The sequence below is a fragment of the Mustela nivalis genome (genome assembly GCF_964662115.1).
Source record: "Mustela nivalis genome assembly, chromosome: 16".
Classification (NCBI taxonomy): Eukaryota; Metazoa; Chordata; class Mammalia; order Carnivora; family Mustelidae; genus Mustela; species Mustela nivalis.
The window spans coordinates 59,388,756-59,412,129 of NC_139035.1; the positions used below are offsets into that span (position 1 = coordinate 59,388,756).

Below are 23,374 nucleotides of genomic sequence, written 5' to 3' on the forward strand. Positions count from 1 at the left end.
CCATGCGCCCCAAAATAAATGATCTTTTAAAAAAATTTTTAATCTTTACTCCGGTTACAAGAACATACAAAGATAACTAAGATACTGCTTCTTAATTAAAAAAAAAAAAAACAAAAAAACACATAAGTCTAGAGGAAGTAACAAATGACACATAATAAAACAATACAAGCATACTAATAGGAATAGTAGTTAATATATCAATCCCTCTCTACACACCAAGGATATAAATTATTTTTTTTAAGATTTTATTTGACAGACAGAGATCACAAGTAGGCAGAGGCAGGCGAGGGTGGGGGGAGCAGGCTCCCTGCTGAGCAGAGAGCCAGAAGTGGGGCTCCATCCCAGGACCCTGGGACCATGACCAGAGCCGGGGTCATGAATGACCTGAGCGGAAGGCAGAGGCTCAACCCACTGAGCCACCAGGCGCCCCTAAATTCTCTTTTAATCCTTATAAGTACCCTAAAAAAAAGTACTATTATTTTCTTCCATTTTCATGTTGAACAAACCGAGGGGCTTAATTAAATTACGTGACCTGACCCAACGTCCTAAGAAAGGTGAGGACAATATTGTAGGAACGAGATCGTCAGACTACTTGGCATGAATAGAGTCTCGGGTCTGCGGAGAGGAGGGGGTCAGAAGACAGAACGGAGGATGGGCGACGAACCCAGAGAGACAGCCGCACCCCCAGCGGAGTGTGGACTTCATCCTCAAGATGCTCAGGGTCCTCGTCCCTCTGTCCCCACGTCCAGCCGATTATTAGGTCCTGCTGATACTACTTGTTGGAGTGACTCCAGCTTCCCCTCTTCTCCGCAGTCCTAACCACTACCCTCGTTCAGGACATCTTCAAACTGTGTCCCCATCCCTTAATTAGCTTTCCAACGAGTTATCCCGCCTCCAATTGTGCTACTTCACATCACAGGCAGAGCACACTTTTTTTTTTTTTAAATTACTTTTTTAAAATTTTTTATTTTTCATAAACATATATTTTTATCCCCAGGGGTACAGGTCTGTGAACACCTTTTAAAGGCAGATTCTGTGGTGGAGGAGCACGGGCGTGAAGTGAAATCTGCATGCGACGCCCACGTGTTTTCACGAGCCCTTCCAGAAGCTCTCGCGTCCCAAATTCTCAAAAACGGAGCCGGTGCCGCGTCCCTGCCGCGGCGACCATCAGGGCTGCTTCGCCCCTTCCGCCTCGTTCTCAGAAATAAAGGTTTCAGGACACCAGGAGAAAGTATCAGCAGAACATGGGAGAATCCTACCACAGACCTTCAGGTTCTACTTCGGATGCTGGCGATGACCGACGGACGGAAGACGCGGCCCAATCCTTCCCGCCGCTCTGAACGCAATTTCGTAACTCAAGCACCTCGCGAGCCACCCGCCACCGGAAGCGAAGTTAGAGACGCCTTCGTGCGAGCATGCGCCAAGTCCGCCGGCGCTTTCTGGCTGCGCGCAGACGCGGCTCCGCCCCTAAGCCCTCCTTCCGCGGCGGAGGCGACGCGGTGCGCGGCGGCCCCCGGAAGTGACGGCGGTGTGCCGCCCTGTCTTTGGGTTGGTCGTGGTTTTACGCGTTAGTGTGCCCGGGTGGGAAGATGCGAGGCTTTAAAGGCAAGTGGAGACCGGGACGACGGGGTGGTGGCTGGATGAGGTGAGCAGTCGAAAAAACATGTCACTTTGGAGAATGTGAAACAATGTCACTTTGGTAATTCACGGTACAAAACCTTCAAATTTTTGCTTGGCTCAAGGGCGCACTGCGCAAGCCTCCGGGGCGTGGCTGGTGGTCCTGACCAAAATCAGCTTAACCTCTTAACTGCTTCCTCGAAATCTTTTTTTCTCTTTGATTAAAGTTTTAGCTTTGAGTTTAAGGGATTTGACACCACCCCCAAATTTGGGCAACAGTGTCCTTTCATGTGAGTTCATCAATGTTCCTCGTGCAACGTGACCCCAGTGTGTCCTAGAGCCACTGTTCCTCATGCAATGTGACCCCAGTGTGTCCTAGAGCCACTGTTCCTCATGCAACGTGACCCCAGTGTGTCCTAGAGCCACTGTTCCTCATGCAATGTGACCCCAGTGTGTCCTAGAGCCACTGTTCCTCATGCAACGTGACCCCAGTGTGTCCTAGAGCCACCTCTTCTGTGGCTCTAGGACACACTGGGGTCACGTTGCATGAGGAACATTGATGAACTCACATGAAAGAGAGGTCAAAAGTAAGACGGTTAAATGTGAAATAGGGGAAATTGAGGAGTTCTGGGGAAGATGACCCTGAAGAAGCAGAGACTCATGGGAACACAATATGTATCTCCGTGTTTTGGAGATTCGGTCTGTTGAAGGGTCAGACCGTTTTTGCATTGCGTCAGAGAGCAGAACTGGGACCGAGGAGTAAAAGTTAAAAGGAGGTAGCTTTAAAGTCATCGCAAAGATTTTGTTCATACCTAAGGCTGCGCAAATAATGGTATAGGCTCCCACAGGAATCTCTGGGTTTTCCCTCCTCATGAAAGTGAACCACTTGGACAGAATCAGAGTATTGTAGAACTGATTAAAGGATGTAAGAATTTCTACAGGAATTCCTTAAAATGCCAGAAATAGGTGATTCTGCGTTTTCCTCGCCAACACCATGCAGTTAGGTTTGAGTTTGCAAGAAGGCTCCAGGGATGCCTGGCTGGCTCAGCTGGTAGAACATTCGACTCTTGATCTTAGTGTGGTGAGTTTGAGCCCTATATTGGCATACAGATTACTTTAAAAAAAAAAAAAGAAAGAAAAGTTCCTACGGCTGTTCCTTGTGTTGAAACCCATTTGCCTCACTCAACCCTGTGCTCTACAGCAAGGCTGATGGAGGTGATGTGGTCCAGCAAGGCACACAAATGAAATAACATGGCCATCATCTTCTAGTCTAGAGGCTTGATCTGGCTACATTTCTTCCTTTGCCATGAGGTTGTTGCCCTTGAAAGTAAATGAGCTTATTATTTTACCAGCAAAATGTGTTTATTCAGGAATAGCAGAGGATCACTTCTCGGCCTTTGGGCTAAGATCAAGCGTAGGAATAACGGAGGAATTGCAATTTGGGACAAGAGAGTTATAGCAAAAGCCATAGCCAAGTCCAGAAAACAAAGGAGAGGACCACTCTGATATATAGGAGAAGGGAGAGTTGGGAGGAGCCCTTATAAACAAGAAGTCCATTGGAGTAAACTGAGACTTCAAAGTGTGCTGGCTTTTCATTGGCTGAGTTGTGACAGTTTTTCATTTCCTGGGCCTTTACTGGGCAAGGAGAAAATCTTTTTCCTACTGGGATAGTGAAGTGGGTTTCTTCCTTTTGGGAAGGCAAGGTCATCTCTTCCTGTTGGGTCTGCAAAGGGCTGCAATGAGAGGTAGGGCCTGAGAGTTCTCCTTTCTGGCCTCCTAGCTCCGCCTGAAAAAGTTTCCTTTCTTGAATTTCACAAGGTATAATTTCACTCAAACCAACCCAGAACTGATTTTGTAAAGCTACAAATCTATGCTCTCACAAAAGTGGAAAAAAAATTTTATTTAACATCCTCAGATAACTTGAGGTAACTGTAGATAAGGTTAAGAATGAATCTTTTTTTAAAAAAAGATACAAAAAAATAAAAAAAGATACATTTATTTTCGAGAGAGCGAGTATGCATGAGAGCGAGTATGCATATGAGATGGGGGAGAGGCAGAGGGCAGAGTGGGGAGGTTGTTTAGACAACCAAACAGTTGGAAAAAAAGACATCATCATATATAGTCTATACTATATCACAGCTCATGATACGAACAAGATAAAAAAAAAGGAGTGTAGCAAAAATGAAAACATAAAGACAGCTTACATAATAACATAGAGAAAAATATTATCTAACTACAAACTCCCCAAAATACATAGGCTAGGATCCCACCCCAGACTTAGAATTGAGAAGAGAAAAAAGCTATATCCTCAAACGCATGCCTTCATTTTCTTGCCCAGTTCAAGCAGTCTTACTGGTGAGAAAAGCCACGTGAAGAAAGGGTTCCCGACAGATCAAACAGCACATGGAGAGAAGCCACATGAAGCCAACAGTCTGCCTCTTAATTCCATACATATGAGACAGGCTTTCCCAGACCTTGAGACCCAGATCAGTCAACTGCTGAATGCAACTGCAGGAGTGAGTCTAGTTGCAACCATGTGAAGGAGGAGTGAACTATTCTCACGAAACTCTGTGCAAATTCCTGACTCACAATGTGGGCAATGAAATGGTGGTGGTTTTAATCCACTAAATTCTGGAGTAGAATGTTATGTAGCAATAGATAACTAAAACACTGATACCGTTCATTTGCATCTTCCGTATTTCTTCATCAGTCTAGTTAGTACCAATTTATTTATGCTATGATCAGAAAAAAGACTTTGTCAGATGTCCATATTGTTGACATTGGACAAATTGAAAATTGTTGAGGCTTATTTTATCCCCTGATATGATCTATATTGATAAATGTTCCATGGGCAGTGAAAAAGCATGTGTTCTGCCATTGTTGCACATTGTATTTGGTCAATGTCAATGAGGTTAAGGTAGTTGGTAGTTTGGTTCAGATCTTCTGTATCATCACTGACTTCTTATACAGTGGTACTCTTAATTACTGTAATAGGGGAGTTAAAATTGCATATACTGTGGATTCGTTTCTTTCTTCCTTTAGTTTTGTCAGTTTTTCCCCTATGTATTTTAAAGTGTTGATACTGTAGCACATTAACAACAATGGCTCTTATGTCTTCCTGACAGAGTAACCATTTTATCATTATGAAAAATCGTCTGTTGCTGATAAACCCTTATCTTTTTTTTAAGATTTTATTTATTTATTTGACACAGAGAGACAGATCACAAGTAGGCAGAGAGGCAGGCAGAGAGGTGGGGGAAGCAGGCTCTTTGCTGAGCAGAGAGCCAGATATGGAGCTCGGTCTCAGGACCCTCAGATAGGACCTGAGCCAAAGGCAGCAGCTTTAACCCACTGAGCCACCCAGGTGCCCCAATAAACCCTTATCTTTAAATGAAATTTCTTACAATAATGCAGTCACTGCAGCTTTCTTAGCTGTTTGTATGTTCTATATTTTTCCATCTTTCTTTCAACTTATGTGTGTTTTTTAATGTGATTCCCTTATAGACAGTAATTAGTTGGATCTTCCTATTTTTATTCCAGTCTGACAATCTTCACATTTTATTTGGTATGTTTTCTCCACTTATATTAGTTGTAATCATTTATATTATTGAATTTAATTCTATCATTTTGATATTTGTTTCCAATTTGTCCCATTAGTTTTGTGTTCCTCTGCTCTCACTTAATTGCCATTTTTTGGATTAATCAAATGTTTTAGTATTCCATTAGAATTCCTCTGTTAGCTTTTAACTATCTTTTTGTGTTACTGTTTTAGAAATATTTTTAGGAATTATGATAAGCATTCTTAAATTATCAATTTACTTAGAGTTAAAATTGTGATACTTCACATAAAATAAGGAGTCTTACCTTATATAGTTCTATTTACCACCACCCTTAAGTCCTTTGTGTCTTATTGTCTTATATGTTACATCTATACTCATTATCATTTTTGCTTTAAAGAGTCACAGGTACTTTAAAGAAATGAAGAGATATGTATTGCCATATATATACAAATGTGTACATATATATACACATATGTATGGCAATACATATCTCTTCATTTCTTTATATATATATATATATATATATATAATATGCCTTTTATATTTACATTTGTTTACTATTTTCAGTGCTTTCATTCCTTCTAATAGATTATCTTCAAATAGCTGCCAGAAATCCTTCCCATTCCTGTCTGCCTGCATATACATGTAGCTTCTCCCATTAAGAGGCAGAGTCAAGAAGGGCCTGAGTGGTACAGCTGGTTAAGCATCCAGCTCTTGGTTTCAGTTCATGTCATGATCTCAGGGTCATCAGATTGAGGCTCACATTGGGCTCCGCATTCAGTGCAGACTCTGCTTGGAACTCTCTCCCTCTCCCTCTCCCAGCCACATGTGCTCTCTCTCTCTCTCTTAAATAAATAAATCTTAAAAAAAAAAAAAAGTACCTAAAAAAAGAGAGAGAGAGAGAGAGAGAGAGAGAGGTAGAGTCTAGGGGTATCTGGGTGGCTCAGTCAGTTAGTGGTCTGACTCTTGATTTCAGCTGGGTCATCTCACAGAAATTTCTTTATAGACTACTTCTTTCATATGGTTTCCATTTTCCTATTTCTTTGTATGTTTGATAATAAATAATTATATATTAGATGGTTGTAGAGAATATATTATAGGGAGTCTGGATTTTGTTGTCTTCCTTTAAAGGGTATTATATTTGTGCATAATGAAAATTAATTACTGGCGGGTCCTTTGTTCTGTTAGCCTTGGTACTATTATTAGCAGCATGTGTCCATTTTTTTTTTTTAAGATTTTATTTATTTATTTGTCAGAGAGAGAGCGAGCGAGAGCGAGCATAGGCAGACAGAGTGGAAGGCAGAGTCAGAGGGAGAAGCAAGCTCCCTGCGGAGCAAGGAGCCCGATGTGGGACTCGATCCCAGGACGCTGGGATCATGACCTGAGCCGAAGGCAGCTGCTTAACCAACTGAGCCACCCAGGCGTCCCCCATTTTGGTTTTATACTTGGCCCTAGCATGTGTCTCTTACTTCTTGCATAGTTCTTTCTCTTAGGGCTTGGTTCTGGATTCTCAGTTGAGTGCCTGAAGTATTAGTGAGGTTGCTGCTCTTGGGTCGGGCTGGAAATCCAATGTCTCTTAGCACTGCATGATTTTTAGTATCATTCTTCAGGCTTCCTCCTGCAGCAGGCAAAATTCCTGGCACATTTGTGTCCCACCAACCTAACACGTGCATGTGCACATGCACATGCCTGCGCATGCACACACACACACGTACCACAGCTCAGGTATTCTAACCCACAAAATTCCAGCCATTTCAGAAACTTTGACCTCTGATAACTTTATCCTCTTCTCAGGCAGGTGACTACTTTACTTGAGTTTCACTTCCCTAGTTATGGAGTTTACCTTGTGTGTTTTGTTCTCAGATATGACAATCATGGCCTGCTTATTTATCAAAATATTTGCTCTAAGTAGTTTGTCCAGTTTTATACTCTTTGTGGCAAAAAGTAAGTCTAATGCAGTTACTTTATCATGATTCAAAATAAAAATACTACATTCCTTATATCCACTTAGGCCAAATTAAACATAGAAATCTTGTAATGTAATGTCTCACAGATTGAACAACAATTTCATTGTCGATGGAGTCCAAAATCAACTTAAAAAGTCCGTTTCGAAATAGGTCTCTGAATAATAAACTGGCCAAAACTTGCAAGGCAATCAGACTGAACTGACCATGTATTTTACCCCTACCTTTATGAGTGTGAGATCTACAATCAGCAAAAAAATAAAAGTTAATGTTAGGTTTTTAAAATGTGCTTACAATCCAGGAGACAGCCTCTTATGATACTTTCATATGTTAGATGGTAGTTGTGAAATTATTACACATATTGGGACACCTGGGTGGTTCAGTCTGTTAAGCATCTGCCTTCAACTTAAGTCATGACCCCAGGGTCCTAGGATGGAGCCCCATGTTAGGCTCCCTGCTTAGCAGGGAGCCTGCTTCTCCCTCTTCCTCTGCTCCTTCCCCATGTGCATGTGTGTGTGTGCACATTCTCTCTCTCTCCCCCTTTCAAATAAATAAATAAAATCTTTAAAAAATTATTACACATAATAATGAGCACATTAGACTCATGGAGTAAGACATTATTCCCATCTATGTTGAAAACTATCATTATCTGTATGCCAAAAATTAGATGCACCTCAAAATTCTCTAGAAAAGACAATTCTTAAATCTTATCAAAATAACTTCACTAGGTTTTTTTTCACCTCTGACATAACACAGTGTCAAGCTTTCTAGTCCTAAACATACACCTTTTACGAGGAGGAGACATTGGTCTCAGAATATACCAGCTCCTTCATCTCATTTCAGAAACCCATTCTAGCCATAAAGAAGAAAAATTGGGACACCTGGTGTCTCAGTGGGTTAAGCCTCTGCCTTTGGCTCAGGTCATATCTCAGGGTCCTGGGATCGAGTCCAGCATCAGGTTTCCTGCTCAGCAGGGGAGCCTGCTTCTCCCTCTGCCTGCCACTCCCCTGCTTGTACTCTGTCTTGCTTTGGCAAGTAAATAGATAAAATCTTTAAAAAATTATTTGTGCATATTTTCTGCTGATTTTTTAAAAACTTTTCATCTATGGTGGGGGTCAGCAGCTTTTTCTGTAAAGAGTTAATACATATTTTATGACTTTTCGGGTGATACGTTTCTATCACCGCTCTTCAACTGTGCTGTTACAGGACAAAAGCAGCCATAGATAAATATAAACAAACGAGCTTATCTGAGTTCTAGTAAAACCTTATTCACAAAAACAGGTGGCAAACTGAATTTGGCCTGTGGGCCACAGTTTGCCAACTGTTGCTTTAGAGTACTAATTGAAGTCTAGTCTCACAACAGAGATTTGGCTGTGATACACATGCACACACACGCACACACACACATTATATATGTGTATATATACTTTTTAAAGTATATATTTTATATTTATATTAAGTATCAAATATCTATTAAATTATTATATATAATATATATCATTAATATATATAAAGTGTATATATATTAAATATATTTATATTTTAAAGTACATTGTATGTGTGTATATATATATATATATATATATATATGTATATACTTTTTACGAATACATACTCATACTAGTGTTAATTTTTGCCTCCAAAAAGAGACCTACTAAAAAACAATTACTGATACTATCATGCACCGCAGTCCTTATGACTGTCATGGACTAGATAGTTAGTACTTCTTCTGAGTACTTTAAAGACAGTCAGTAGATGTTAATGCTGAGAAGTAATTGTACTGTTCTATTGTGGAGAAACTTTGTTATAATTGTGTAAATGAGATTAGCCATTATGAAGTTGATACACATTTATTATAATTATTATCCTAATACATCGTCATGTGTCCATGTGTCATCTCAACCTATATCCCCCTAAGTTTTAATTAAGAAGCATGTTCTTGGGGTACCTGGGTGGCTCAGTTAAGTTTCCAACTCTTGGTTTTGGGTCAAGTCATGATCTCACATCCTGGGATTGTGCCCTGTGTCAGGCTTCACACTCATTGGGGAGTCTACTTCCCCTCCCCTCCTGCTGCCCCTCCACCGAGCTCATGCACTCTCTCTTTCTCCAAAGTAAATAAATAAAATCTTTAAAAGTAAATGTTCTTTCATTAAGGAACAAACCTTCTACATCCATTCCAAATAATTCAACATGTGCCCATGATTTGACTATTAACACAAAGAAAAACAATACATTTTTATTCAGACCTAAATTTAAGATAAGACAGTGTAGAAGAGGGACCAAGTGTGAGAAGGTGGAAATAGAACAATATAAAACCCTTCTTGGAAGAAGAAAAATATAAATTCAATTCAGAAATAGGAGATGTCTATGAAGGTGGCATTACCTTTAGTGACAACAAACTGTTGAGCAAAATCACTTAGATCTGTAGGGACTCTTTTTTTTAGGTTGAGGTTATCATCTTTCTTTTAGCAGATAAAACTACAAAACACAAAATATAGAATTTTTGTAAACATGGGTGCATTTTTTTAAAGATTATATTTTTAAGGCACCTCTGCACCCAAGGTAGAGCTCAAATTCACATCCTCAAGATCAAGAGTCACATGCTCCACCGACTGAGCCAGCCAGGTGCCCAAACATGGGTGCTTTTTAACTGATCAGATTTTTTTTTAATGTTTTTTTAAAGTTTTTAAATTTTATTTATTTGACACAGAGAGAGAGAGAGAGATCACAAGTAGGCAGAGAGGCAGGAAGAGGGGGAGGGGGAAGCAGGCTTCCTGCTGAGCAGAAAGCCCAATGAAGTGTTCCATCACAAGACCCTGAGATCATGACCTGAGGTGAAGGCAGAGGCTTAACCCACTGAGCCACCCAGGCACCCCTAACTGATCAGATTTTAACAAAATTCTTAAGAAGTGCATCTCAACTAAGAGGGTGGTACCGTCCTTACCAAGGGGAGTTTGGGAATGCATGGGGGCAATTTTTTATTCTGTTGCCATGACTAAAAATGCTACTGAAATTTCATGGCTAGGCTCAAGGTTGTATATCCTGCAGCTGGTTGGACTGTCCCACCCAAAATGCCAAGAGAGTCTAGCAAGAAACATTGCCTAAACTAGTAACATGCTCTGGTCCCTTACTTCCCCATAATTGTGTTTTTCTACAATTTAAATGAAGGAATAAGGGCTCTTGTGCAGTCTCATTGTTGTATTACCCATATAAACATAATTCTTGGTTTCTTTATATTTGTCAAGAACGGTGAACGTGTTTAAGATAATTATAAGAAATAAATTATAAAGAGGCACCTGGATGGCTCAAGTTGGACTTGTGATTTTGGCTCAAATCATGATCTCATAAGTCGTGAAATTCGGCTCTGCACTCAGTGGGGAGTCTGCTTAAGATTCTTTCTCTTCCTCTCCCCCAACTCATGCTCTTTCTCTCTCTAAAATAAATGTTTAAAAAAAATAAATGATAAAAACATGACTAGTGTAGGAGTTTAATGATGACCATAGTTTATGCTTTTCATTAAATATTTCAGATTCATCTGAAGAAGCAATGAAATTCTTAGATATTCCAACAGAAATCTCAATCTCTGACTCCAAACAAACAAAATATTGGGGGTTTTGAGATAACCACCATAATTCTTTCTCTTTTTGCAAAAGTTCCAAAAGAGCTTGGCCAAAAATTTTTATATCCTGTAACAGAATTTTAAGTTTTGCTTTTCTTTAAGTGTATGGCAAAAATGTATAATTATATGGTGTGGATCTAATGCTAATTTTTAATCTCTGCTTTCTAGATCGTTGCTGTCTTTAAAGGTACCTAGTCTGAATTGCAATGTGCTGTAAGTATAAAATACACACCAGAATTCAAAGATGTCACCTGAAATAAATGTAAAATGTCTCATTTTTATACTTATTACAAGTTAAATGATAATAATTTAGTTCTACTGTTTTAAATAAAATGTATTATTGGGGCGCCTGGGTGGCTCAATGGGTTAAGCCACTGCCTTCGGCTCAGGTCATGATCCAGGCTCCTGGGATCGAGCCCCGAATCGGGCTCTCTGCTCAGTAGGGAGCCTGCTTCCTCCTCTCTCTCTTTCTGCCTGCCTCTCTGCCTACATGTAATCTCTGTCTGTCAAATAAAATAATAAAATTTTAAAAAATCTTTTAAAAAATTTGATTTCATTTGTTTTGCTTTACCTTTTTTTTTTTTTAAAGATTTAATTTATTTATTTGAGAGAGAGAGAGAAAGAGAGAGAGTATGAGAAGGGGGAGGGTCAGAGGGAGAAGCGGACCCCTGATGAGCTGGAGAGCCGAAGGCTGTCACTTAACCCACTGAGCCACCCAGGCGCCCTGACTTGAGAAATTTTAAATTTTACTTGTAGCTGGCATCATACTGCTACTGGACAACATATCTAGAGAATTTGTGAGACATAAGGGCAATATCAGATTATGTTTAGATTCTCTGTTTAATCACTCTGGTTTAATGTCATTCACTCATCCTCTTGTGTATTCCATACCATTTCATATCCCGTATAGATTTAAATAGAATGAGCTTTCATAGTTGTGGAGAACTCATACCCCTTCTATATCCAACTGCTCGGTATTCACACTTGATTAGTCTTCATAATGGTATTTATGATCCCATTCCTAGTTTTATTTTCTGCCTGCATTATTTAAGATGCTGATTATTCAGGAGATTTGCTTTGTCTTGTTAAGTGATCTGTATGTAACAGGACTGCTGTGATTGTATGTTATCCTGAAGAATAGATTTTCTCCCTCTCAGTACTTAAGGTCTCCTCCAGGAGGCGCTTTTGATCTGCCAAGCACAACTCCAGGAGGCTGCTAACCTGCCCTGTGGATTTTTACCGGGAAGTTTCTAGGGAAGTTAGTATCAAAAAAGGGCTCCTTTGTGGCGGTCACAAAGAAGTGGAGACTCTTGTGGTGCCAATAATCGGCTCTGTTGGCTGAGAACCAGATACGTTGCTGTTTAATTATTTAAACAACAGGAAGGGGCAGCCTTTTAATATATTATCTGATTTGATTCTTAAAGAAACACTATGGTTTTGATATCAGCCCCAATTTTACTGGTGAAGAATCTTAGACTCAAAAATTGATGACTTGCCTAGAGCCACACAATTAGACTTCTCTTACCTAGGTTAGCGCTTCTGATTACTTCTCTCGCATCTGCTGTTGCCTTAGCAAGGAAGTAATTTGTATTGAAAACTATAAATGGGGCACCTGGGTGGCTCAGTGGGTTAAAGCCTCTGCCTTCCGCTCAGGTCGTGATCCCAGATCGTGGGAGCAAGCCCCGCATGGGGCTCTCTTCTCAGCAGGGAGCCTGCTTCCCTTCCCTCCTGTCCGCCTGTCTCTCTGCCTACCTGGGATCTCTGTCTGTCAAATAAATAAATAAAATCCTAAAAAAAATAAAAAAAAAACAACTATAAATGGATGAAGCCAGAGAGTCTACATGATGGATCTTGGGTTGAACAGGTCCCACCCTGGAATGTGTTCTGCATTTGTTTCAAAACATCAAATATTTGACTTCTGTGAAAATGGTGCCAGGGTAAATCAGGCAGAACCGGAAACAGGAACTTACATAGAAGACTGTATTTTAGTGGCCATTTCAGATGTTTGAGTTTCTCTCTCCGTACAATAGAAATTAGGATAATATTTGTCAGGACTAGACAAATAGTACATGCTGGTAGGTATAGTTGCCTTGTATATGACTCACTCCCAGTACAAAAAACCCTTTGACATGACTTGGACTTGGCTTTTTGATTGTGGGGGAGAATCAAACCCTACTGGCCGTGCCCAACACAGAACTCCATCCTCCTTGGCTTTCAGAACAGGATATTTGCTTACATTCCCCTTCAGTTATGATCACTTTCCTTAAAGTCTGGTAGCTTTCTGTTTCTTAACTCTATTAAGTCTAAATTCTTGTGCTTGATTTTCAAGGGCTTATATAATCTGACCCCCTCCAACTGCCCAAATTTATCTCCCACTACTCTTTAGTAGGATCATTTCACTCTGGTAAGGTTAGATCCCCTTACTGTCCTTTACATGTTCTGCTGTCTTTTCTCTATGTCACTTTCTTCGCCTATCATTCCTTTCTTTTTAGAATCTAAATCCTACCTACTCACCAAGACCTAACTCACATTCCACTATCATTTGCTATCCTCCTTCTTTTAATTCTTTGGTGCTTGGTATTTGTACCTGTTCTGAATGTGAAAATGCATCTTCATTTTAGCAATAATTATGGGGCTGGATTCGCCCTCTGCCTCCCATCCCCCACCCCATACTTAAAAGAAAAGTGACTGGCGTTAACAAGAGGGATTTGTTTATCTTTTAGGAGTTTCCACTCTGAAGAATATAATAGGATCCAGAGTCCTCCTGCACCTTGAGGGTAGGTGCTGAGACTGGGCCTCCTTGGGCACAGGTATAACAAGTAGACCTATCTCCTGGACGCTGTCCACAATGCATGACACTGGACACAAAAAGTCAGAAATCTGGGAAGAGAGAACTCAGGGTGTCCAGCAGGAAATGATACTGTGCAAAAGCTAACCTGACAGAATAAAACAAAAATGTGTTTGTTGCTCTTCTGGCTCACTATATTGTAACCAATCACAGTGTTTTCATGTTTAAGACCTTTACTAGCATTTACCTGGTTTATGACTCTCCAGTTACCTTTCAGGATAACCATATAGTGCTCAATAAAGGCCATAACTCAAAATAAATGTATTTATTTCAGTCTGAGCCTGCCTTTCCAGTTTGTGGACCAAAAAGTTAACACCCCAGAGAAAAGTTATCTGATGGAATGTCTCTCTGTAACTACCTTGCCCCATCGAGCTGGGGGGTGGAGGGGGGTTGGGGGGAGTTGGGGTCAGGGGGTTGACAGGTTCAGGCAGCTTTACTTCCCCACACCTGTATCTATCATCACACCTACTGGTGTGACCACTGAATAAAAGCAACACACTAAATCCAAAAAAAAAAAGATAAACATATTTCATCTCTTTCTATCAATTACACTTTACTTTCTGTCAGTTACTTTTCCCCATATAATTTTTTTACTTTATTGAGATATAAATGCTATTTCAAAATAAATAAATTCTATTTAAGTATTTAAATTTTCTCACTTTCTGAGTTCTGACATATGCATATAGACCTGAGACCATCACCACAAGGGAAGGAACATAGCCAGCATCTTCAAGTTTGTGTTCCTTGTCTCCCTGTCCTATTTAAGTATGTGTTTTTTTGGTGTGGTTTATTTCACTCAGAATCTCCTTGCCATTGCGAGTATCAATAGCTCCTTATTATTTTTTTTAAAGATTTTATTTATTTAGAGAGCATGTGTGCCAGTGGGGGGGGAGGGGCAAAGCAGAGGGAGAATCCCAGGCAGACTCCTCACTGAGCATGGAGCCCCACACCAGGCTGGATTCTGGAACCTTGAGACCCTGACCTGAGCCAAAATCAGGAGTGAGCTGCTTAACCAACTGAGCCACCCAGGCACCCTAATAGCCCCTTATTGATGAACAGTATTCCAAAATTCAATACCTGTGTACCCGCCAATGGACAGCTGACTTTTTGGTTGGTTTGTTTGATTTTACTATTACAAATGAAGCTAATATGAACATTTGTGAACAAGTCTTAGTGAGGAAATAACTTTTATTCTCTTGATTAAATACCCAGGAGTGGAAAAACTGGGTTCATATGGTAGATGTGGTTTAATTTATAAAGAAATTGCCCCCAACTGCCAATTATTACCAGCAGTGTCAGGAGAAATCCAATTTTCCTCATCTTTGTCAACACTTGTATGATTAGTCTTTATTTTAGTAATTCTAGTGGATATTCAATGGTACTCATTGTGGTTTTGATTTGTATTTTCCCAATGATTAATGATAGTGGATATCTTGTCATATACGTGTTTTCCATGTGTATATCTTCTAAGGTGAAGTGTGTATTTAAACATTGTGCCCCCTTTTTGGAAATTGGTTTGTCTTCTTATTTGTAAGTTATAAGAGTTATTTATATATTCTAGGCTTAATTCTTTTGGATATGTGTTTTGCAAAATTTTCTCCTAGTCTGCAGTTTACCTTTCCATTTTCATTAATAGTGAATATAGAAGTGAGAGCAAAAGTTTTTGTTTTGATGAAGTCCAGTGCATTGATTTCTTTTCTTTTAGAGTTCATGTTTTTTTTGTGTATTTAGAAATTTGCCAACCCAGAGGCACCTGGGTGGTTCAGTTAGTTAAGTGACTGCCTTTGGCTCAGATCATGATCCTGGAGTCCCAGGATCAAGTCCTGCCTTGGGCTCTCTGCTCAGGGGGAGTCTGCTTCTCCCCTTGATCCTCCCCCTTCTCATTCTCTCTCTCTCTCAAATAAATAAATAAAATCTTTAAAAGGAAAAAAAAAAAGAAATTTGCCAAACCCAAGGTCAAGAACATAGGAAGTGTGGAAACATAGAAGAACTATGTTTTCATCTAGTTTTATAGCTTTAGATTTTACATTTAGGTCTACGATGTATTACCAATTTTTGTATGTTATGTGGTAAGGGTTGAGGTTAATGGGTTTTGTCTGTTTCATCCTAGTTGAATAATTCACTGTCATAAAGTTGTTTGTAATACTCCCTTGATATTTATTTATTTATTCATTATAAAGAGAGACAGAAGGAAAGAGGCAGAGGCAGAGGGAGAAGCAGAGCACATCAGATCCCCACAGAGCAGGGATACTAATGTAGAGCTCCATCCCAGGAGCTGGGATCATGTTCTGAGCTGAAGGCAGACACTTAACCAAGGTGCCCCTCTCTCCATATTCTTTTAATGTCTGTACTATCTGTAGTGATGTCTTCTCTCTCATTTCTGGTATTGATAATTAGTGTTACATCTCTTTCTTTTTTCTTCCTACTGAGTCTGCTTGATTTTCTCTATTTTCTTTTCTTTTCTTTTTTTTCTTTTTTTTAACCCCTGAGCTTATCTTTATTATTTCCTTTCTTCTGCTTGGGTTTTAATTTGCTCTTCTTTTTCTAGTTTCTTAGGGTAGAAGCTGAGGTTGTTGATTAGAAACTTTTCTGGTTTCCTAACCCTCTAAAAGTCTTTTATGATATCCCACAAATTTTGACATGTTGTGTTTTCACTTTTATTTGCTATGAAATACTTCTTAATTTCCAATTTGATTTCTTCTTTGACTCCTGAGTTATTTAAAAATTTGTTACTTAGGGGTGCCTGGGTGGCTCAGTTAGTTAGATATTTGACTCTTGATTTGCACCCATGTCATAGTCTCAGGATCATGGGATCAAGCCTCAAGTCAGGTTTTGCACTCAGTGCAGAGTCTGCCTGTCCCTCTCCCTCCCCCAACTTGTACTCTTTCTCAAATAAATAAATAAGGTCTTAAAAAAATAAAAGTTTGTTACTTAATTTCCAGAATCTGGAGACGTTCTAGATTTTTTTTTTTTTTTTTTTTTTTTTTTGGTTACTGATTTCTAAATTAATTCCATGTGGTAAGAAAATATACTTCACCTGTTTTGAAATTTTTAAAATGTATTGCTTTATGGTCCATCATCATGATAAATGTTCCATAGTCAAAAAGAATGTATACTCTGCTGTTTTTGGGTGGAGTGTTCTATAGACATCAATAAAGTCAACTGATAGTGTTTAAGTCTTTTACAACCTTATTGACTTTGTAACTACTTGTTCTATTAATCATTGAGAAAGGGATATTGAAGTCTCCAACTATAATTATGAATTTGTGGAGTACTCCCATCTGTTTTTGCTTTCTGTATTTTGAAGCTTTCTTATTAGGTATATAAACATGTAAAATTGATATATTCTCTTGATGAATTGATTTCCTTAAAATTATGAAATGTTTTCTTTTCTCCTTGGTAAACATTTTTGGGTGTGAAATATACTTTCTCTGGAAACAAAACAAATGAACAAAGGCGAAGAAGAGAAGTGACTATTTAAAGGAGTGGGGAGGAAGAGATAGAGAAATCAAGAAACTGAGTCTTTTTTTTTTTTAAGATTTTTATTTATTTATTTGACAGAGAGAAATCACAAGTACACTGAGAGGCAGGCAGAGAGAGAGAGAGGGAAGCAGGCTCCCCGCTGAGCAGAGAGCCCGATGCGGGACTCGATCTCAGGACCCTGAGATCATGACCTGAGCCGAAGGCAGCGGCTTAACCCACTAAGCCACCCAGGCACCCAAGAAACTGAGTCTTAATTAGAGAGAACAAACTGGTGGTTTTGGGGGGGATGGGTTAAAAGGCGATGGGGATTAAGGAGTGGATGTGTGATAAACACCAGGTGATGTATAGAATTATTTAATTACTATATTGTACACCTAAAATCAATATAACAATGTATGTTAACCAACTGGGATTAAAATAAAAGTTTAAAAAGAAAAATCTACGTGGTCTGATATTAATATGGCTATTCCAGCTTCCTTATTATTAGTGTTAGTTTGGTTTATCTTTTTTATTTTAAGTGTGTTTTCTTGTAGGAAGCATATAGTTAAGTTGTGCTTTTTAGTTTTTTTTTTGAAGATTTATTTATTTTTTAGCGAGAATGGGAGGGGCAAAAGGCAAGGGAGAGAGAGAGAATTTCAAGCAGACTCCCCTCTGAACATGAAGCCCAGTGGGGGGGCTCGATCTCACAACCCTGAGATCATGACCTGAATCAAAATCAAGAGTCAGGTGCTTAACTGAGCCACCTGGACACCCTGTGTTTTTCCTTTTTATTTTTATTTTTAAAATATCTTATTTGTTTGTCAGAGAGAGAGAGAGCAAGCAGGAGAAACAACAGGTAGAGGGGGAAGCAGGCTTCCCACTGAGCAAGGACCCTGACATTGAGCTAGATCCCAGGACCGTGGGATCATAACCTGAGCTGAAGGCAGACACTTAACCAGCTGAGCCACCCAGGCTTACCAGTTTTGCCTTTTTAAAATTGAATCTGAAAATCTATGCCTTTTAAAGGAATTTTTAGACCATTTACATTTAATGTAATTAATGATATGATTAGATTTAACTTTGTTGTCCTACCATTTTTCTTCCTGTTTTTATCTTCTGTTCTATGTTCCCCCTTTCCTCTTTTTCTGTCTCCCTTTGGATTAATTAAGCATGTGTCATCTCCTCTGTTGAGTTACTAGCTCTAACTCTGTGATTTTGTTGTTGTTTGTATTCCATAGTACTTTTAGCTTATACACACCTTTAGCTTATTACAGTATACCTTCATGTGATATTTTATCACTTCTGTCATAGCTTCCATTTCTCCTCTTTTGCTTTCATGCAATTGTGGTCATACATTTTACTTGTATATATGTTATGAACCTCCCAACATGTTATTAATTTTGCTTTACATTGTTAATTATCTTTTAAAGAGATTGTTTAAATAAGAAAAAGGTATTTTACATTATTTTATTGTGTGTACTTTAGATATATATTTCATATTTGCCCACATATATATACTTTTTATATTCTTCCTTTGTTAGATTAAGATTTCCATCCAGGGGCACCTGGGTGGCTCAGTGGGTTGGGCTGCTGCCTTCGGCTCAGGTCATGATCTCAGGGTCCTGGGATCGAGTCCTGCATTGGGCTCTCTGCTGAGTGGAGAGCCTGCTTTCCTCTCTCTCTCTGCCTGTCTCTCTGTCTACTTGTGCTCTCTCTCTGTCAAATAAATAAATAAAATCTTTAAAAAAAAAAAAAAGATTTCCATCCAGTAATATCTCTCTGCCTAAAGAGTTTCAACATTTCTTGCAGTATAGATATGGTAGTAATGAATTTTTTTAGCTTTTGTGTGTCTGAAAATGTATTTCAACATCTTTTTGCTTTGTTTTGCATATTTAGAAATTTGCTTTTTGTGATGGGAATCTAATTTTTTGTAATAGTGTTACATATAATTCACATAACTAAACAATCCATCCATCTCAAGTGTATAATTCAGTGGTTTTTCATATGTTCACAGAATTCTGCATTACCACAATCAATTTTAGAACAATTTTTATCACCCCCAGAGAGAAATCCTGTACTCTTTATCTGTCTTTTTCTAATATGCTTATCTCCTTAAGCCCTAGACAACCAATAATCTACTTTCTGTCTCTATAGATTTAAATATTCTGGTCATTTCATATAAATGGAGCCATGTAACATATGGTCTTTTGTAGCTGGCTTTTTCATTCAGCACAATGTTTTCAAGGGACATTTCTGTTTTAGCATATATCAATATTTCATTCCTTTTTTATTGCTGTTGTATTGATATATCATATTTTATTCATTTATTAACTTGATGACATTTGTATTGTTTATAGCTTAGACTATTACGAATAATGATGCTGTGAATATTTGTATATAAAGTTTTGTGTATATATATATATATACACACTCTCTGCTTAGCAGGGAGCCCAGTGTGGTACTCAATCCCAGGACTCTGGGATCATGACCTGAGCCGAAGGGAGATGCTTAACTGACTGAGCCACCCAGGCTCCTGGATATATGTTTTTATTTCTAAGGTTATTTTTCTAGGAGTGGAATTAATTGGTTGTATGTTATCTCTATGTTTAACCTCTTGAGGAATTGCCAGGTTGTTTTCCAAGGTGGCTTACATTTTTACCCTCCTGGCCATTGTATATTTTCTCTGGAAATAGTTCTCTCAAATAGTTTGCCTTGGAGTTTTAAAAAATTAGGTTGTCTTTTTATTATTGAATTTTAAGAGTTTTTTATATTTTCTAGGTGCAAATCCCTTGTCAGACATAGGAATGGCAAGTATTTTCCTCCCTTCTGTGTGGTTATCTTTTCACTCTCTCTCTTTTTAAAAAAATATTTTATTTATTTATTTGACAGGGAGAGTGAGAGAGCAGAGGGAGCAGAGAGGGAGAGGGAGTTGGGAGAAGCAGGCTCCCCACTGAGCAAAAGGAACCCGGTGTAGCGCTTGATCCCAGGATCCTGAGATTATAACCTGACCGAAGGCAGACACTTAAGTGACTGAGCCACCCAGGTGCCCCAATCTTCTCCCTCCTCATATTCTTTGAAGAACAGAAGTTTTGAGTTTGGTAAAGTCCAATTTATCTATTTTTTCTTTGGTTGCTGTGCTTCTGATGTCATATCTAAGAAATCATTGCCTACTCCCAAGATTTCTCCCTATGTTTTCCTCTGAGATTTTTACAGTTTTACCTCTTACATTCAGGCCTATGATCCATTTTGAGTTAATTTCTGTTTGTAGTGTAAGGTGTGGTTCAATTTCATTCTTTTGCATAAAGATATCCAGGTGTCCCAGCATCATGTGTTGAAAGACTTCACCTCATCTTTGAAAAATATTTTCACTTGGTATACAACTCCAGAGTGTCGTTTTTCCACCAGCACATTAAATATGTCAAACAGCTGGGGTTTTTTGCTTCCATTTTCCAATGAGAAGTCTTTTGTCACTTTATCCTTGCTCATCTGTACGTAGTATGTTTTCTCTAAATGAATTTCATTTTTTTTTTCCATCGTCACTGGTTTCAAGCAATTTAACATGTCTTAGTGTTGTTTTCTTCACGCTTCTTGTGCTTGAGGTTTGTGGAGCTTCTTGATCTGTGAGTTTTCAGCAAATTTGGAATGCTTTTGTTATTTTTTCAAACATATTTCTGTCTCCCACCTCCTTCTGGGACCTCATTTACACATCTTTTGGACTGAAGTGTGCACATTGGTGCCCAATTCATTTCTTTCAGTCTCTTTTCTCTCCATTTCTTTTTGGAGAGTTTATATTACCATGTCTTCAGGCTCAGTTGTGTTTTCTTATGCAGTGTCTAATCTGTTATTAATTCCATCCATTGTATTTTTCATTTCAGCCATTTTTTTGTTCACCAAGTTTAATTTGGGTCATGTTTATATACTCTACTTTGCATGCTCATGCTTTTCTATAGCATCTCTAATATACAGAATAGAACTGTGTTAATATCCTTGTGTAATAATTCTTTCATCTGTGTCATTTGTAAAGTTTCTGTTGACCGATTTTTCTTTTCATTATAGGTTGTATTTTCTTGCTTCTTTGAATGCCTTATAATTTTTTATTGAATTCCAGACATTGTGAATTTACCTTTTCAGTTCTGCACTTAAATGTTCTTCAAGTTTGTTCTTGAATGCAGTTAATTTACTTGGAAGTATTTCTATATTTTCTTTTTAAAGCTTTCTTTGTTTGAGAATGAGAGAGAGTGCAAACAAGCAGGGCAGTGGGAGAGGGAAAGGGAGAGAAGCAGACTCCCTGCTGAGTGTGGAGCCTGATGTGGGGCTGGATTTCACAACCCTGAGATAATGACCCTAGCCAAAGCCAAGATTCACATGCTTAACTGAGCCACCCAGGTGCCCCAAATATATTGATATTTTCAAAGCTTGTTTTAAAGCTTTGTTAGGGTGTCTTTTCATTGTAAGCTGACAATTTCCCCTTTGCTGAACAATCTATGAGATGCCCTGTTTATTATAGATTTTCCTCTCTGGCGGGTGGAGCACAAACTGTTCTTTCCTCCCAACAGTTTTATTTCTACCCTCTCTGGTGTTTCTTTCACTGGCCTCAGGTAGTTCTTTGCACACAGGTGCTTATCATTGTTCAGTTGAAGACTTGGCAGAACCCTGCGCTGTTCTCGGGAGCTCTGTGCAGTTGTCTTTCCCATGTACCTCTCTTTTCACCTGTTCTCTTTCCTAGCTGCCTTGACCTCCCCAAACTTTCAAATCTTTCTCCTCAACTCAAGGAGATCACCTGTTTGCATGTCCTTTCTCTGGCTGTAGCCTGGAAAATTCATCCAGAGAGTAAGCTGAGGCAATCATAGCACTTCCCTCATTTGTTCCACTTTTCGTAGAGACCACTGTTTGTTGTCCAACATCTAAAAATTCTTGTTTCATATATTTTGCCCAATTTTTTCATATGTTTAACATGGGAGGGTAAGTCTTGCCCGTTACTCCATCTCGCCTGGAAGCCATTGTCCTCAATAAATATTTTACACCATTTTCTGGCCTCTTGAGTGGCCTCGTTGTTGGCAATAGACTGTGTTCTTTCTGGTAACCTCAGTATTACACCTTCTAGAAGCTTCTGGGCAGGCACCATGGAGTTTATAATTATATATGTTATTATTTTGTTTCCTCTTTGTTTCAAATGCATTTGTCTTGGGCAGACTGACAATTCTTTAAGGGCAAAAACCCTCCAAGTCTTATTTTTTACACCCCCCCAAACTAGACACATTTATTTTTATGTCTTACTCAACCTTACCCAGTGAAGATTCCATTTGAGATGTTAACAAATAATATACCTGGGATTCGAATTTATGTTAAGCATCAGGGCCACATACTCAAATGCTATTAATGATGAATGCTGACTCATCCACTATAATTTTATATATATATTATATATATACATATACATACATACATTGTATACATTTATACACACACACACATATACATATATACTGGCAGAAAGAACCACCCTCATTGTGGTCAGCTGAGAATTTTTTTCTGTCCACTGAACTTGTTAATATTTCTTAAAGGCAATAATAATAATAACAACAATAACGATAATGAATGCAGATAAATGAAAATCCCAGAAAATCAACAAGCTAAGTAGGCAGTTCTTCAACAACTGAGAGCTCTCACCCTTCATACAAATGCATATCTGAATATTAAAGTATATATTAGTGAAATAATATTGAATTAGATCATTTTGTAATTTTGGCTTTTCCACCAATGAATTGTCATTAATTCTACCCCAGATAGAAATAAGAAAAATCAGAATTACCTTTATCTGCTTTATCTATTCCAGTAATACATAAGAAAAAAATACACTGCAATTTAATTCACTCCCTGTATAATAAATATGCCCTCAATCAACAATAAGTGTATTCCAGATTCTGTTCGAGGTGTTGAGGATGCTGCTGAGGGGAAGACACAAAATGCCTTGTTCTTATAGCATGTTTCCTCTTGGTGCTATTTACATATGGAGGCTCCCTGTAGGTTAATGATATAAAATATTTATACTATGTGAGTTATCATGAGTTGATCCCACAAATCTTTTGTTGAGTACCTCATACATTCCAGACACTTTTCTAGGCATTTATATTATAGGAATGAACAAAGTAAATTCCTTGCTTCCCTCAAACTTATATTTGGGGTGGGGGAAGGCAGTCAGATAGATAAATGTAAGACTGGTGGAAGTACTCTAAAGAAAAACAAAGCTGGATGGTGAACTCAATATTCATGGAAGGAGCTCTATTTTATGGAGAGTGATAAA

At 38.7% G+C, this 23,374-nt stretch overlaps 2 protein-coding genes across 7 annotated transcripts in view; one reads left to right on the forward strand and one right to left on the reverse strand.

The window, feature by feature from the left end:
• Nucleotides 1-1,366, reverse strand: part of TAF1A (TATA-box binding protein associated factor, RNA polymerase I subunit A) — a 29,752-nt gene extending 28,386 nt beyond the window's left edge. Inside the window, exon 1 of the mRNA XM_082702285.1 lies at nt 1,267-1,366. The gene's annotated coding sequence lies outside the window, so the exon portion shown is untranslated. The remainder of the gene's footprint in view (nt 1-1,266) is intronic.
• Nucleotides 1,367-1,425: 59 nt separating this feature from the next.
• MIA3 (MIA SH3 domain ER export factor 3) overlaps nt 1,426-23,374 on the forward strand; it is an 83,231-nt gene continuing 61,282 nt past the window's right edge. For 3 of the 6 annotated variants that reach the window (XM_082702273.1, XM_082702278.1, XM_082702269.1), the window contains exons 1-2: nt 1,426-1,605; nt 10,929-10,973. In XM_082702273.1, coding sequence (XP_082558399.1) covers nt 10,967-10,973 — 7 coding nt within the window. In that variant the 5' untranslated portion in view covers nt 1,426-1,605; nt 10,929-10,966. Of the gene's footprint in view, nt 1,646-10,928; nt 10,974-23,374 lie in introns of all 6 variants that reach the window. The other 3 variants (XM_082702272.1, XM_082702277.1, XM_082702268.1) reach the window with 1 other exon arrangement.